Raw genomic sequence first — 14,907 nt, 5'->3', positions numbered from 1 at the left:
GCAAAACATGTTAAAAGTATTCTTAAATACATATATAACAAGTTCTAGTAAATGTGGGGCCGTTACAAAAGTCCTAAGAAAACTCGCAATGGTAAATGATGTTATTTGAAGTTACCGTACTATTCGTAATGACATAATAAACCTTGTTATTCTAGTATTGCAGGTTGCCATGTCAAAATCAATGTAAAGGCCTACGGCCAACATCAGAGTTGAACTTCTCATAATTAAACACGTATTTATTTATTCATATTCACTTATTAGCTCACCTGGTCCGAAGGACCAAGGTGAGCTTATGCCATACCATGGCGTCCGTCGTCCGTCCGTCGTCTGTACGTCAACAATTGCTTTAAACGACTTCTTCTTCTTATCCACTGATTGGAATTTAACTAAATTTGACTGGAAGCATCCCTAGGTGGTACAAATAGTTGGGCTGACCCCAGGGGGCTGAGGGACAGGGCCAAAAGCGGGCAATTAGGTTTTATTGCTTTAAGCGACTTCTTCTCTAGAACTAAGTGATTGATATTGACCATATTTGACTGGCAGCATCCATATGTATTGGGGATTTAAAATTGTACAAATCGTAGGGCTAACCTCCCAGGGGGGTGAGGGGCGGGGCCAAAAGAGGGCAATTTGGCTATATTGCTTTAAGCGACTTCTTCTCTGGAACTAAGTGATGGATATCAACCATATTGGACTGGAAGTATTCCTAGGTGGTGGGGATTCAAAATTGTACAAATGGTGGGGCTGACCCCCAACCCCCCTGCCCCAGAGACAAATGTAGTTATGATATAAGAATAGACCCTGGGGTCTGACTGAACCCCGACGGACCTAGTTTCTTAGTCACAGCTTGAAAACAGTTGAGATCCCCACCCCAAAACGATACATAAAATTGCTGGGCAGGAAAAATCTAATACAGATATGCCACATACTCCCTTGGATCTCATTTGGAGAATATTTTGCCATAATTGCTTAGATATACAGGTGAGCGATACAGGCCCTCTTGGCCTCTTGTATATATTCTCTTAAGATTGAGCTTTCATTTTAATAAATAAACAACACGAGAATACCGACGCGTCAACAAAAACCGTAGTTAGAACTCAAAATTGATTAAAAGTAGGGTTAAATATATGAATAAAGGAGAGGTTTGTATGGGAACCCTTGAAAAAGTGCAAGGATAAGACATCGTGTTCCGGAAGGACAAGCGTGTTTGACGGCACCCACAATGTAAATCTAGGCCAAATCCTAGAAATTGTACAACATTTAAAGACGATATAATCAGAATTAAAGTCCGAGTCTTTATTGCATCATGTGCGTTTTTACCATTTTTTATGGATAATGGTTGGTTGTACAGGGTTTAACTTCCTATTAACAGCTAAATCATTTTTTAAGACTTTGACCAGTCTTTTATTTATATCTTAGCTTTGTTGGCCGCGATAGCTGAGTTATTGAGGTGTCTGACTGCGGTTTTCCTCCACCACCAAAACATTGCACGTAAATGACCGTAGCTGTATATGTTGATAGGTCGTAAAACACAAAACAAACAAAAATATCTTAGATTTGTGGATATTCTTTGATACAATTGCACAATCGATGACTCCCTGGAATCGTCCAAGCAAATTAAATTCCATGTTATAATCTAAAAATATATTTATATGCAAACATATAACAAAACAATAATTGATTTAGATGTTCCCTTGGCTATAAAAACAATTTCGAGCCTACAATGAAAAACAAAATCACAAGGTTTTTTTTCATCTCATATTAAAAGTGAAAACACAAAGAAATACAAAATGTTCTGTGTGATTCATTGAATGTTTACTACATTTTACTCGATAAACATCATTTGGAATACAATTTAGCGATGAAATGTTTACTACATTTTAGTAGATAAATATTCGAAATACAATTTAGCGATGAAATATATTATGTTAACAAAACAGGAAAAGTCAAAACTATCACTTAATCATGTTATATTGACAAGGACGACAAAATGTAATTGAACACTATTTTGTTTTATTTACATATATGTACATTTTAAAAATAGAACACTTAACACTAAAACACGACACTGCTCTTAAGATAGCCAACTGAAATTAAGCACTAATAAATAATCAATTTGCATACGCTGACAAGAAACAATTACGCGCGAACGCGAATTGTCATAAAATATACATTTATAACAATCATCTTAAATCAAATATACGATCGTAGGTCCCGTTTTACACTAGAACTCATCACTATAATTAACCTGACAGTCTTTAATTACACTAAAATTCATCATTTTACCATACCTATCAGTCCTGTATCACATTGGAACTCATCACTATACTATAACTGTCAGTCCTGTATCACACTAGAACTCATCACTATACTATACCTGTCAGTCTTGTTTTACACTAAAATTCATCACTATACTAAACCTGTCAGTCATGTATCACACTAGAACTCACCACTATACTATACCTGTCTGTCCTGTACCACACAAGAATTCATCACCACATAAGTACACCTTTCAGTCCTGTATCACACTAAAACTTATCACTATACTACACTTTCAGTCATGTATCACACTAAAACTCATCACTATACATTGCCTATCTGTTATGTATCACACTAGAACTCGTCACCACTATACATGAAAGTCCTGTATCACACTAAAACTCACCACTATACAAAACCTGTCAGTCTTGTATTACACTAAATCTCATCACTATGCTATACCTGTCTGTCCTGTATTACACTAAAACTCATCACTATACTATACCTGTCAGTCTTATATCACACTAAAACTCAACACTATACTTTGCCAAGCTGTCCTGTGTCAAATAAGAATTCTTTTCTAAAGTGCACCGTTCAGTCAGATAAACCTATTGAAAGACAAAATACAAACTAATCACTCTTCTGTATTACAAAATTTCCGCGTTACTACTAACGATAACGATTAGGACCTGCCTCGTTTGTATTGGATGCTAAACTTGCCAATAATCCTTAAAAACAACGTTTTATCGCTGTCTCTGTTAGTGGTTCAACTCAGCATTATACAAACTTTTGATTACCAATCTCAAAACCATTAAATCAAGGTTACGGTCGTATTGTCACATACGTAACAAAAAAGGAGTTATAACATAAAAGGTGTTATTTGTAACCACATTATCAGTTGAAACACATCGGAAGATATATTTGATATTCATGTTTGTTGTAACCTAACGGAGTTTTTGCCACTCATAATGTTAGCTGTAACATAATGGAAAAGTTGTCACTTATGTTGTTAGTTGTAACATAACAGGAAAGTTGTCACTCAAGATGATTGTTGTAACATAACGCGTTAGTTGTCATTCATTATGTTAGTTGCAATATCATAAAGTTATTGTCTTAGTTGTGCCATCACAGGGTTTCACAGTACGTGTTGCAGTAATCGGTGTCATCAAATGCTTTAAGTTGGTCGAAGACCGGGTCGTAACACAACCGTGAAAGTTTAGCAGCAGCATCTAAGGTCAACGTGCTCATACTGACGACTTCACCATTTGGTAATTGAAATTGGTGATTTTTAGCATCAAGGTATCCGTCCAACCAGAGGTAACGGGGAATGTCTACAAATAGAAAAATAGGTCCGAGCCAATTCGCATGGCTCAACAGATATGATTAATTTTGCATTTTTTTTATTGTAAACGCTGCTGATTGAGGACTTATTGAAACAAGGTCATCCCATGTATTTGTTCGTTTACAAAAGTGATTTCTGTTTTACATGAATTGTGTTCCAGCTGTTCAAACACATATATCAATAAAATGTAATTAGGTATAAACGGTTAAGTTGTAACAATATATTATCAGAAAATTAAGTGGGTAACTATGTTTTGACAGTTAAGCGGTTACAATATAATATCCGATATTTGAGTGTGTAGATAAGTGTGGACAGTTAAGTGGTAACAATATAATATCCGATATTTGAGTGTGTAGCTAAGTGTGGACGGTTAAGTGGTAACAATATAATATCAGAGATTTGAGTGTGTAGCTAAGTGTGGACGGTTAAGTAGTAGCAATATAATATCGGAGATTTAAATGTGTAGCTAAGTGTGGACGGTTAAGTGGTTACAATATAATATCAGAAAATTAGGTGTGTAGCTAAGTGTGGATGGTTAAGTAGTAACAATATAATATCAGAGATTTGAGTGTGTAGCTAAGTGTGGACGGTTAAGTTGTAACACTATAATATCGGAGATTTAAGTATGTAGCTAAGTGTGGATGGTTAGGTAGTAACAATATAGTATCGGAGATTTAAGTGTGTAGCTAAGTGTGGATGGTTAAGTTGTAACAATATAATATCAGAGATTTGAGTGTGTAGCTAAGTGTGGACGGTTAAGTGGTAACAGTATAACATCGGAGATTTAAATGTGTAGCTAAGTGTGGACGGTTAAGTGGTAACAGTATAACATCGGAGATTTAAATGTGTAGCTAAGTGTGGACGGTTAAGTGGTAACAATATAATATCGGAGATTTAAATGTGTAGCTAAGTGTGGACGGATAAGTTGTAACAATATAATATCGGAGAGTTGAGTGTGTAGCTAAGTGTGGATGGTTAAGTTGTAACAATATAATATCGGAGAGTTGAGTGTGTAGCTAAGTGTGGATGGTTAAGTTGTAACAATATAATATCAGAAAGTTAGGTGTGTAGCTAAGTGTGGATGGTTAAGTTGTAACAATAGAATATCGAAGATTTGAGTGTGTAGCAAAGTGTGGACGGTTAAGTGGTAACAATATAATATCGGAGATTTAAATGTGTAGCTAAGTTTGGACGGTTAAGTGGTTACAATATAATATCGGAGTTTTAAGTGTGTAGCTAAGTGTGGACGGTTAAGTGGTAACAATATAATATCGGAGATTTAAATGTGTAGCTAATTGTGGATGGTTAAGTGGTAACAATATAATATCAGAGAAGCAGGTGTGTAACTAGGAGTGAACGTTCAAGTGATTACATAGAGGTACACGAGTTGGTTACCTTGTTTATCTCAGTCGGGTAATTTTCAAATTGTTAACAGACACGAGGTTTACAGAATTTCTTTTACATTTGAAAGTTAACTAAAGAGAGTTAGATAAACATGAGTATCAACAATCACGAGTTTAAGGGCCTTTTTCTGCCACAATGTTCAGATAATACATGTAGAAAATATTATGTTTCTCTTGGGAATACCTTTTCTCTTACCCTGGACAGGGATATCACCATTTTACCGGTGTGAGATTTTCTTATCTCACCCTAGGGTTGAGACAAGGTACACGTGTTCTTTGCACGTTCTCAACAAATGTATGACGTCATATTAACAATACCATGACGTCACGGCAACACTACAATGACGTCACATCGACAATTCAGCCGCATCATATCAACATTGTCTTGCATTAATTTAATGTCTATATAAAATACATAAGACGGTAAACACAGGGTAAGAGAAAAATAATCATTCACCCCCTTGTGAGTGAGACAGTGTGATCTCAACCCTCGGGGTAAGATTCTGATGTTGTCAAACACGAGGCTTGCCGAGTGTTTGACAGCTTAAGAATCTTACCCCGAGGGTTGAGATGACCCTGTCTCACCCCCAAGGGGGTGAAAGATTCTATTACTCCATGTACCTTATTCCTGTTGATGTGCCATGAACTATGACGTCACAATGGCAGATGGCGTCGCAAAGCATTGTTACTTGACGTCATAATTAGAAAATTGAAATAACGTCCGGGGTGTTATCTGCTAGTGGATAACCGAAAATAGGTGTTTATATGTGTGGTCGGTTACCTAGTAACAATATAATACAATACAATACAATACAAGAGTTTAATGTGTGCTACTAGATGTGAATGTTAACCTCGAGCGTTATAGACATATTACGAGGTTTGTGGTTGGTTAACTGGTTACAATGTAATACTTGAGTGTTAGGTGTTTTATTTTGTCCTGATGACAACTTAGTGATGTGTACATGCTACTAGGCGTGGACGGCTACCTGGTTACTGCTACTACTGATATCGGTGATTTAAGTGTGTTACTATGTGTGTATATGGTTACCTGGCATCGTCAGATATAAGAACATGATACAAGGTGTGTTCAGTTACATCGCAAAAATAAATTGCAGACAGACTATGTTAATAGATGTGTTCGATTACTTCACGTGTACAAAGTGGTATAACTACATGTATGTTGTTACCTGGTGAAATCAGAGATGTACACAATGTAGGTGTGTCGATAAGTTGCCTAGCTACTTCACGAGGATAGAGACAAAAATGTATACTTATATTTGTATAATAAACTGGTGATGTCAGAGATGCAGGTGTGTCGTTAGGTTGTCAGGTTACCTCACGAGGACAGAGACACAGATGTATAACAATATTTGTTTGTTGACCTGGTTGTGTCAGTGATGCCGGTATGTTATCAGGTTGCCCGGTAATTCACAATGGCAGAGTGTAAAATAAGTTACTTATTTGGTTTCCTCTTGGCTTCAGAGATGTAGATGTGTCACCACTAGATTGCCCGGTTACCTCACGAGGACAGTGACAAAGATGTAGAGTTATATTTGTATGGTTATCTGATGAAGTCAGTGATGCAGGTATGTCATCAGGTTGCCCGGTTACCTCAAAATGTCAGATTGTAAAATAGGATTTATTTGGTTACCTCCCAGATTCAGAGATGAAGGTGTGTCACTGGCGACGTCAGGCGGAACCATGCGGTAGGACAGTCGGAAGCCAGAATTTACAAACAAATGATCCGTCTTCAGTGCCATAAAGGCATCGGTCCCAGTGGTGACCAGTGCAAATGGCGTCGTTCCCGTATAGCTGCCGAGGATCGGGTAGGTCGCATTTTCTCCTACAACTCGAGTGTTTGGGGAAAAAAAGATAAATTGTGTAAAAAATACTAACTGCTCCCACTTATATAGTCAATTTTAGGCTATTCAGAAATCAATCGTCTATTCATGTTTTTGATGGGTTATCACACATAACCTAAACGCTTACCGCATAGATTGTTTTTGTTTGTTTGGGGTTTAACGTCCTGATAAGAGAGAGGGTCATATGAGGCCGGGTGTCTAAGGAGACACCGCATGGAACAGAGAGTAGATAAAAAAAAGAAGAAGACGATGAAAGATAAGAAATGAAAAAGATCCAGAGTTGTTGCAATGATGGCAAACATACATTTTTGTCTCTTCCATGTCCCTTGCGTACTGTATTTGTTGTTGTACAGAGTTTAAGGTCTTATCAACCGCAAAGGTAATTTAGGAATGTGTGTTGCGTTTGCGGGCAAGTCTGTAGGAGACAGGGTATCTGGGTGTTTTTGCCTCCTTGCTCCTTGTGAATATGAATATGCGTGAATATGGTGCCGACTTAAAGGTGCTATCTCACTGAAATGCTATGCCGGAGGCACCCATCACAGCATTTCGCCCGGTCACAAATCAATAATAAAAGAAACTGTTAGGTATTTACAATGAATTATCAACGCGTTATTGTATCTTTTTCCGAAATAACATCAGTATAAGTAAGGAAGTCTTGTATTTATAAATTTATTTATTCCATTTGTTTAATCTAGGAAAACTTGCATAGTCATCTTACCGTCGAATATATACAAAAAGTCATAATTAGTTTCCAAATCCAGGAACTCTGTCGCTATTGCTATTTTCATATCTGGAGCAGCCGTTGTAAAATGACAGGTACAGTTTAAGTTGCTGTAATTAAAACAAAAAAGTACTGCTATAAATAGCATTGGTGAACTTTTTTTAAGGATTCCTATCCCACTTCACTTTGTTTATATTGTATATAGAGTAACCTCCCCTTAACTTCCGTTTAGATGTAACTGATGCACTGTTTGGCCTGGCCACTTACTTTCGTTGGTCTTGCCCCAGAATCTCGAGACTTCTTAATTTCCTTTTGTATATTAAAATGTAACCGAAGCATAGTTAACAATGCAACTTCCATTGGACAGGTAGCTCAATCGTGTCGAGCAATAGTATAACTATCTGAAGTCCAGGTTTCGAACCCCGGTCTTGCCGCACTGAATTTGTACACTCAGAACAGTTGATTACATTTTGTCTATGTCATGTTTAGTGTTTCTCATAAAATTCCCGAGGGTTTGGTTTTCTTTTCAGAAATAATTTATCTCCGCTAGAGAAATCCTGAAAAAAAAGGTTCCTTTCCTTAATATCTATAAAATGTTTCTTAATCAAATCTGATAAAATTGCATTAACCGAACACGACGTCTAATTTTGTTAAAGATATATCACAGGGTTTTTTTTAACACTTTTTCGGATATTTGCTTTGTCTACAAAGGACGCCAATTCAGAGTCGCTCAGTGCCATCTCATTGAAGGTTCATAAACTAGACAAAATAGTACGAAACTAAATTCGGTCATATTATTCTGACAANGGGGGGGGGGGGCAACACGAAGGGGTGGCACTTTGGATGTTGGTTTTGATGCTCAGAAAAACATTCAATTTTAAATTCCACATGGGGGGAGGGGGTTCATTAGTCGGTTCATTTGATCATGCAGTCGGATACAGCAGACACATGAATAGGTGAGTAAAGGTTTGACGAAATCCTTTCAGATTTTTCTTAATCAGATCTCACTTTTCAACTTATATATAATTATATGGTAATGATTGAAAGAGTGACAATGACTGCTTTCGATTGAACAGTTGTCATACACGTTGTATCAATTGAGATATAGGTAACAGGAGATTCTACTGCGGTAACGACGATCATTTTGACCACTTACATACGTGAAGAATAATCGGTTAACGTCGATTGTGGGCCATGACGTGACTTTCAGATAATATCATAAGGCCGAAGTAACTCGGCGCGTTTTTAAATTGAAAAGACAAGAAAATTGTACATACTTTGTGTAGCCTGTCGTGCAGTCGGCGTCTAGGTATCTTTTATGTAGGTAAGCCACTAAGTCACTGGGGCACGTCTTACATCTCCCTGTTATTTCAATAAATTATTACAGAATATTAAACAACAGCTTTGAGACGATCTACGAACTAGGTTGTGATTAAGCCGTATCTAAGAACCTCGAATTATTATTATTATTATTATTCAAAGTTTAAAGTAGGATCAAATCATGAAAAGCTGTTTTAGAAAAGACGTTTATAGATTAAAATTTGAAGTTATGAGGGAGAGCGACGAAACTGCTGAAATAGCTCTATTTACTATCCTTACATATCATACCTTGTGTGACATTACGGAGTGCTGGGGTTCTATGTCCATACTGAAGCAGTCCTTTGCCTTCGGATAAACAGTGGTGTATAGCTGTCTCGTAGGTCGTGTAGTGGGTTACGTTTGCACACTCTATATAAGTACATGTGTTTATATTGGATATGACATAATACCAAGAAAAGGTAGTAAATTTTAATTGCTCGTAACCTTGCATTTCAAAAAAAAAAGATATGTATATAATCTCAGTTTGGAATTGTATTCATCGGTATCGTAGGAATAACAAAGGCTAAGTTTGTTTTGAACACAAATTGAAAACGAGCTTTCGAAAACGTCAAAGAAAACAGGCGTTTTCGAAAGCTGGCAAATTAACCTTTCAATTCATGTTTGTGTTCAAAACAATCTTGGTCTTTTTATTATCTCACTTACCAATGTAATATGAAGAAATTTAAACATCGTCTGTTCCAGGAAAATTGCATGTAGCTTCAGATTCATGTATATATATCACCCATCATTAATTGATAATTAATGAAATAGTCGTTTATGTATAGCCGTTATATTAATACTGATAATACAAGTAAAAAATAAATGTAAGTATAAAGATGATATTGTTAGTTATATATTTTGGCACAGACCAGCAGTCCTCAGGTAATCTAGAATTTTAGAGATATTTACTGTTTCAAAATAATATTTAAGACTCGTTATATTTTTATAGACATTATCTCATTTCAGCTGGAGATACGTGTAAGTGTCATCTTATATTGATTATCGTATTGGTAAGTATCATAGATTCAACACTTGATGCTATCGTTTTGATAAATATCATTGATTTGAAACTTGATGTAAAATATGGAATACAATATTACCATATTGCTTGTATAGTTCTTAGGGACATTTAACAATTTGTATTCTTTTTGCCACAAAACATAAACAGCTGATTTCCTCATGATATGCAGTAGAAGTGTACTCTGCGTGTACTTGGAAGGAAAGGGCTAATTGTAGACAACGCGAGAACCGAGTTCCAGAAAAGTTATAAACTTTACGAAATTTCTAAACTTTAAATTTCCCACAGAAAGACATTGCTGATGTTAAAGAATTTTCACTTGAAGGAGTGTTTTTAAATGTATTTATGCTTTCCCATCGAAAAACAATTAATCTACTTTCGTGAAACCTACCGATGCACGTGGTCGTGTTCACACCTGTCCACTGTCCGTTACCTTTGCACGTCCTCTGCTGATTACCGTTTATTATGAATCCGTCATTGCAGACGATGCCGACCGTACGTCCGACCGTCCGCTCAAGAGACAGAGTTGTGGAATTCGCCACGGACAGCCAAGGGCTTTCGGTGCATTCTGTCGTTCCAATATTATGACGTAAACGTTTAAAGAACACAAATTATCCATTAAGTGCACTGGATAACAGTTCAATATGTTAATACTGTTCAAAATATAAGCAATTTTGTTTTCCATTTTTTCAGCATTAAAACCTGTTGATGTGAATAATTTCCTCTGATCGTTACACAAAAACATCATTTTTACGTGCAACTATAATGATACTCTAATTGATTCATCAGGTTAAAATCACATTATATTGTGTCAGAATGTTTAAAATATATCACTTAACTTTTTCGAGGTATCCTAAGTCAAATGCAAGTTGGTATCTTACCTGTTTTGATACAAACGGCATTTCCGTTTTTCATCACGTAACACTCGGAACCTTTCTGGCATGTTCTGTGTGCGCATGGGTGGATCAAGTTCTGTGGAGAAAAAATGCAGTAATATACGTATGTACTAAAGTCTTTAACCTTTTGAGGCCAAAGCGGTATTGTGTAGGGAAATTTCGAGACATGAATCTGAGTATAGTGTATTCATAGATTTATCGTTTGACCTCTTCGTAGAAGACACAGGAAGAAAGCCATCTATTTTGCCGGGGGCCCGACATAAGTCGCCTTTTACGATTCACATTAAGCGAGATACAATAAGTCCATTATTGGGTTCTTCAATGTCCTCGTTACAGTAGACAAGGAAGAAACCATTTCTGAGTCTGCACGGGACCAAATTAGTCGCCTCGTACGATCCTGCAATGGAATACAGCAGGCCTATTCTATTCCCGACCTTGCACGGTTTTTGTGTATAGGTTCAGTTTTCGATAAAGTAAGTTCTTTGACAACAAAGTTATGTTGATGTATTTGCTTCTTTGCGATAGTGCGAATCTGATGCCGACTTTACAGTGCTAACTCACTCAAATACAATGCGACTAAATTAGATGAAAAACCTTTTTTTCCAATGGAAGGAATACGATTTAAAAGAGTTACCAATTTCCCCAAGTTGGTCCCGCCCCCTCTGCCAAATAGAAGTGGAAACCTTCCGTTTTTACCTCATCAAGTCCTCTTGGTCCAAGGATGCTTCAGATAAAATTTGAGTAAAATAACCTCTTTTGCACCGTAGGTAAAACTAAATTAGTTTCTTACTTCTATTTCCGATAAAGGGTCCCGTCTTCGGTCCAAGGCTGAGTCAGATCAGATTTGGGTAATCCTTTAATCTATACGAAATTAATTTTAAAAATTTACTTCTTGTCCTTACTGTTTTGCTCTGCGCCTCTGCGTCCAGGGGGCCTTAACTTTTGAGTTCCTTTGGCGAAAGGAAACTCCCGTTCAAATTTTGTTAAAATCCTTTCATTCATAATCTAGGAGAGTGATTTAATGGTTGACATCGTTTCCCGCTATCGTGTCACGCCCATCTACTGCTAAAACCCCTGTCACAACTAGCCGCGTTGCCACTGCGATTGCACTGCATAAATTCCTCTTCGCCACAGGACGTTACCGTTAAGATCTGCTGATTCGTACAGATTGGTTTGGTTTATTTAATTCTGTTTAACGTTCTATCAACAGCTAAGGTCATTTAAGGACGTACCTCCATGTGTGTAGTTTACGCGTGCTTGTGTGTGTGTATGCTGAAGACATAGATATTTTGGTGTGCTTCGAACAGATAGAGAAGGACTTAAAAGATTTGCATATATTTCCCCTATTAAGGTTTGATACCTCTATCCCCATGTAACACATCCTCGTTTGATACAACAATGAGTCCCATTTACTCAAGGATGCTACATATCATATTTAATTAAAATTCCATTGAACAGTTCAGGACAAGTAGCATTTCAAAGGTTGACGTCCGGACGTTTTTATCGTTTAAAAAGTTGACGGACGGACGGATGTCGGACGGCGCGCTGCGAAAAACGTGAACTGGTCCTCTTAACAAGGTAACATCCCGAATGGTTAAATGAAATACGTCACACGCCTCACATGATATTATTAAATCCTTAGTTAATGTCATTATAGAACTTTTGTTCAGTAGGGACGTTTTCATGATAGGCACAACGGAACATAATTGCAAAGGAAGAATTGTTCGTATTAGAAACTGTGTTTGCTTAATATTTAATTACAGGTATTGTCCGCTATTGAGACGTCTGTGAGTGTAACAAAATAGATGGATTGTCACCTATAACAACGTCAGCGAGTAACAAGATCTGCAAGTGTTATTTGTACATAAATAATGGTTTTTCGATTAAGGATTAACATTTACGCAGTATTCCAGGTCTCGGTATTCGCTTTTCGTGTTTATTGAGAGTAGTCCATCGTTTTATTATGCATAATGTTCTATAAACACAATAAAGTTCTTAATGAAACATCAAACATGGGGTTTTATTTATTCAATACCATTTGGATCTTTCGTACCTTGTTACAAATTGAGTTCAGACCGCGCGTCTGGATTTTATGACACAAAACGGTAAATAATTCACCAGCACTTAAAGCTCTAAATCAAATTGTCAGTGAGTGTTATATTGTATGGTGTTGTTCGGAATTGCTGTGTGATCATTGAGAAGTTAAAAATGGCATTTTAATAATCGATAATGTGTAAAAGGCCTTCGAGAACAGGACGCGGGGTTATGCCAACGGTTGTTTTTTGGTGTACATGGTTTTATCAACAGCTAAGTTCATTTAAAGACAGGCCTCCATGCGTGTGGTTGTGTCAGGCGTTTTTGTCAATGTCGTAAAGAACAAAGGTAAAATAACGTAGAAAAAAATACAAGGTCCTATGAATGAAAGGGACCGTTTTAGGATAGTTTACAAACAAAAAACGTTGATATTTATCTGCTTAACTTGAAAAAGACTAATTGTTTAAAATTGGTTACTATGCTGATGACAACAAGATACATATATGTCTTTTGTTATGCATTTTGAAAAATACAGTCGGCATAGTTTTTCTTGTACGACGTTCGTTTCTGCTTCGGTGTGATTGGCTTAAATCATACTAAGAACTATTTTACACAAACGATGTTGCTATGAACTCCTAAAACCCACATGAGAAGTCAACATTACAATCGAGAAACTTTGACTGAAATTTTAAGCGACAGATAGTTTTCGAGGCAAATGTTATATCGACCAATCAGAAAGAACGAGTATTTATCAACGGACAGTGAACAATGGCAGACAGAAACACAAAAACGTTCGCTATTATCTGAAATCAACTTTACGGTTCGACAGTGTAACGGATGATTCACTCAAGCAGATCTATGTATATTGACAAAAGTATTAAAAGATCACTCATTCGACTGCAAAAAGTTCAAGGGGTGACTAGGTACAGACAGGACAACAAACAGATTTTGAACTTTTCCCCAGGCTATGGGTATTAAGTGGTCCTGACTAATGGTAGTGTGTCGTCCTACAATGTATGATATGACCTTGGTATTTTATTATTAAAATTTAAATATTACTTTTTATACTGTAAAATAAATTTGCATAATACAGAAGGCTGCTGCTAATTCCACCTCTTTGTCTGTCTAAGTTATAGACTTATTTGATAAATGAGAATTTCTGCAAATCAAAATCAATAAAACTATGACAAAATATGGACAAAATGAATATTTGCATAAAGGCCCTTGAATCAGTTCGAGGAGAATAAGACAAGGGCCAAGTTGTTCAAAAGGTGATTAGCTTAATTAGTGATTAGCACAAATTTTAATTTTTGTGTAACTTTAAAACAAAACCATTGAATTAGTTACAATTTTCTTCGGGATAGCACATATTTAGTAGAGTGAATTTACATGCAAAATTGTGAGATTATACCTGGTAAATTGACGAAATTATTCAAGGTTGAAAAATGCCGTTAAACAGTGATTAAGCTAATCACATTTCGAACAACTGGGCCCAGGTGTTCCGGATGCTTAAGCGTCTTCCGCTTCATCGACGACATCCGAGAGATAAATTCAAGTCAAATCCACCTCAATGTATGCCTTGGTCTTAAACATTAGGAGGAATTTAGGGGTTATCAGCCCAAGCCAACAAAACAGTTGTCATGACAACACCATAATCAATATACAATTGTTTGAAGAGATGAATTGACATATGCCACTAAACTGGCCCTGAGGTCCAGCCTACACCTCGCATCTTAGGTTTTGAATCATAACATGGAAACAGTTGAAACCTTAAAAAATCATGTAGATCCTGGGCATACAGGGAAGAGCACAATAATCAGAGGCAATACCAAACGTCTAGACATGTTACTAAAGGTTCATACACATTACCAAACGTCTAGACATGTTACTAAAGGTTCATACACATTACCAAACGTCTAGACATGTTACCAAAGGTTCATACACATTACCAAACGTCTAGACATGTTACCAAAGGTTCATACACATTACCAAACGTCTAGACATGTTACCAAA

The 14,907-nt window shown here is 36.7% G+C and overlaps 1 protein-coding gene across 1 annotated transcript in view; it reads right to left on the bottom strand.

The window, feature by feature from the left end:
* Positions 1 to 1,910: 1,910 nt before the first annotated feature.
* LOC110446585 overlaps positions 1,911 to 14,907 on the bottom strand; it is a 16,230-nt gene continuing 3,233 nt past the window's right edge. Inside the window, exons 2-8 of the mRNA XM_021491798.1 lie at positions 10,846 to 10,936; positions 10,356 to 10,532; positions 9,196 to 9,315; positions 8,865 to 8,949; positions 7,585 to 7,697; positions 6,656 to 6,847; positions 1,911 to 3,590 (exon numbers count right to left, since the gene is read on the bottom strand). Coding sequence (XP_021347473.1) covers positions 3,385 to 3,590; positions 6,656 to 6,847; positions 7,585 to 7,697; positions 8,865 to 8,949; positions 9,196 to 9,315; positions 10,356 to 10,532; positions 10,846 to 10,936 — 984 coding nt within the window. The 3' untranslated portion in view covers positions 1,911 to 3,384. The remainder of the gene's footprint in view (positions 3,591 to 6,655; positions 6,848 to 7,584; positions 7,698 to 8,864; positions 8,950 to 9,195; positions 9,316 to 10,355; positions 10,533 to 10,845; positions 10,937 to 14,907) is intronic.

This window comes from Mizuhopecten yessoensis, unplaced genomic scaffold (assembly GCF_002113885.1).
Source record: "Mizuhopecten yessoensis strain PY_sf001 unplaced genomic scaffold, ASM211388v2 scaffold357, whole genome shotgun sequence".
NCBI lineage: Eukaryota > Metazoa > Mollusca > Bivalvia > Pectinida > Pectinidae > Mizuhopecten > Mizuhopecten yessoensis.
This window is presented reverse-complemented; position numbering and strand designations above follow the sequence as displayed.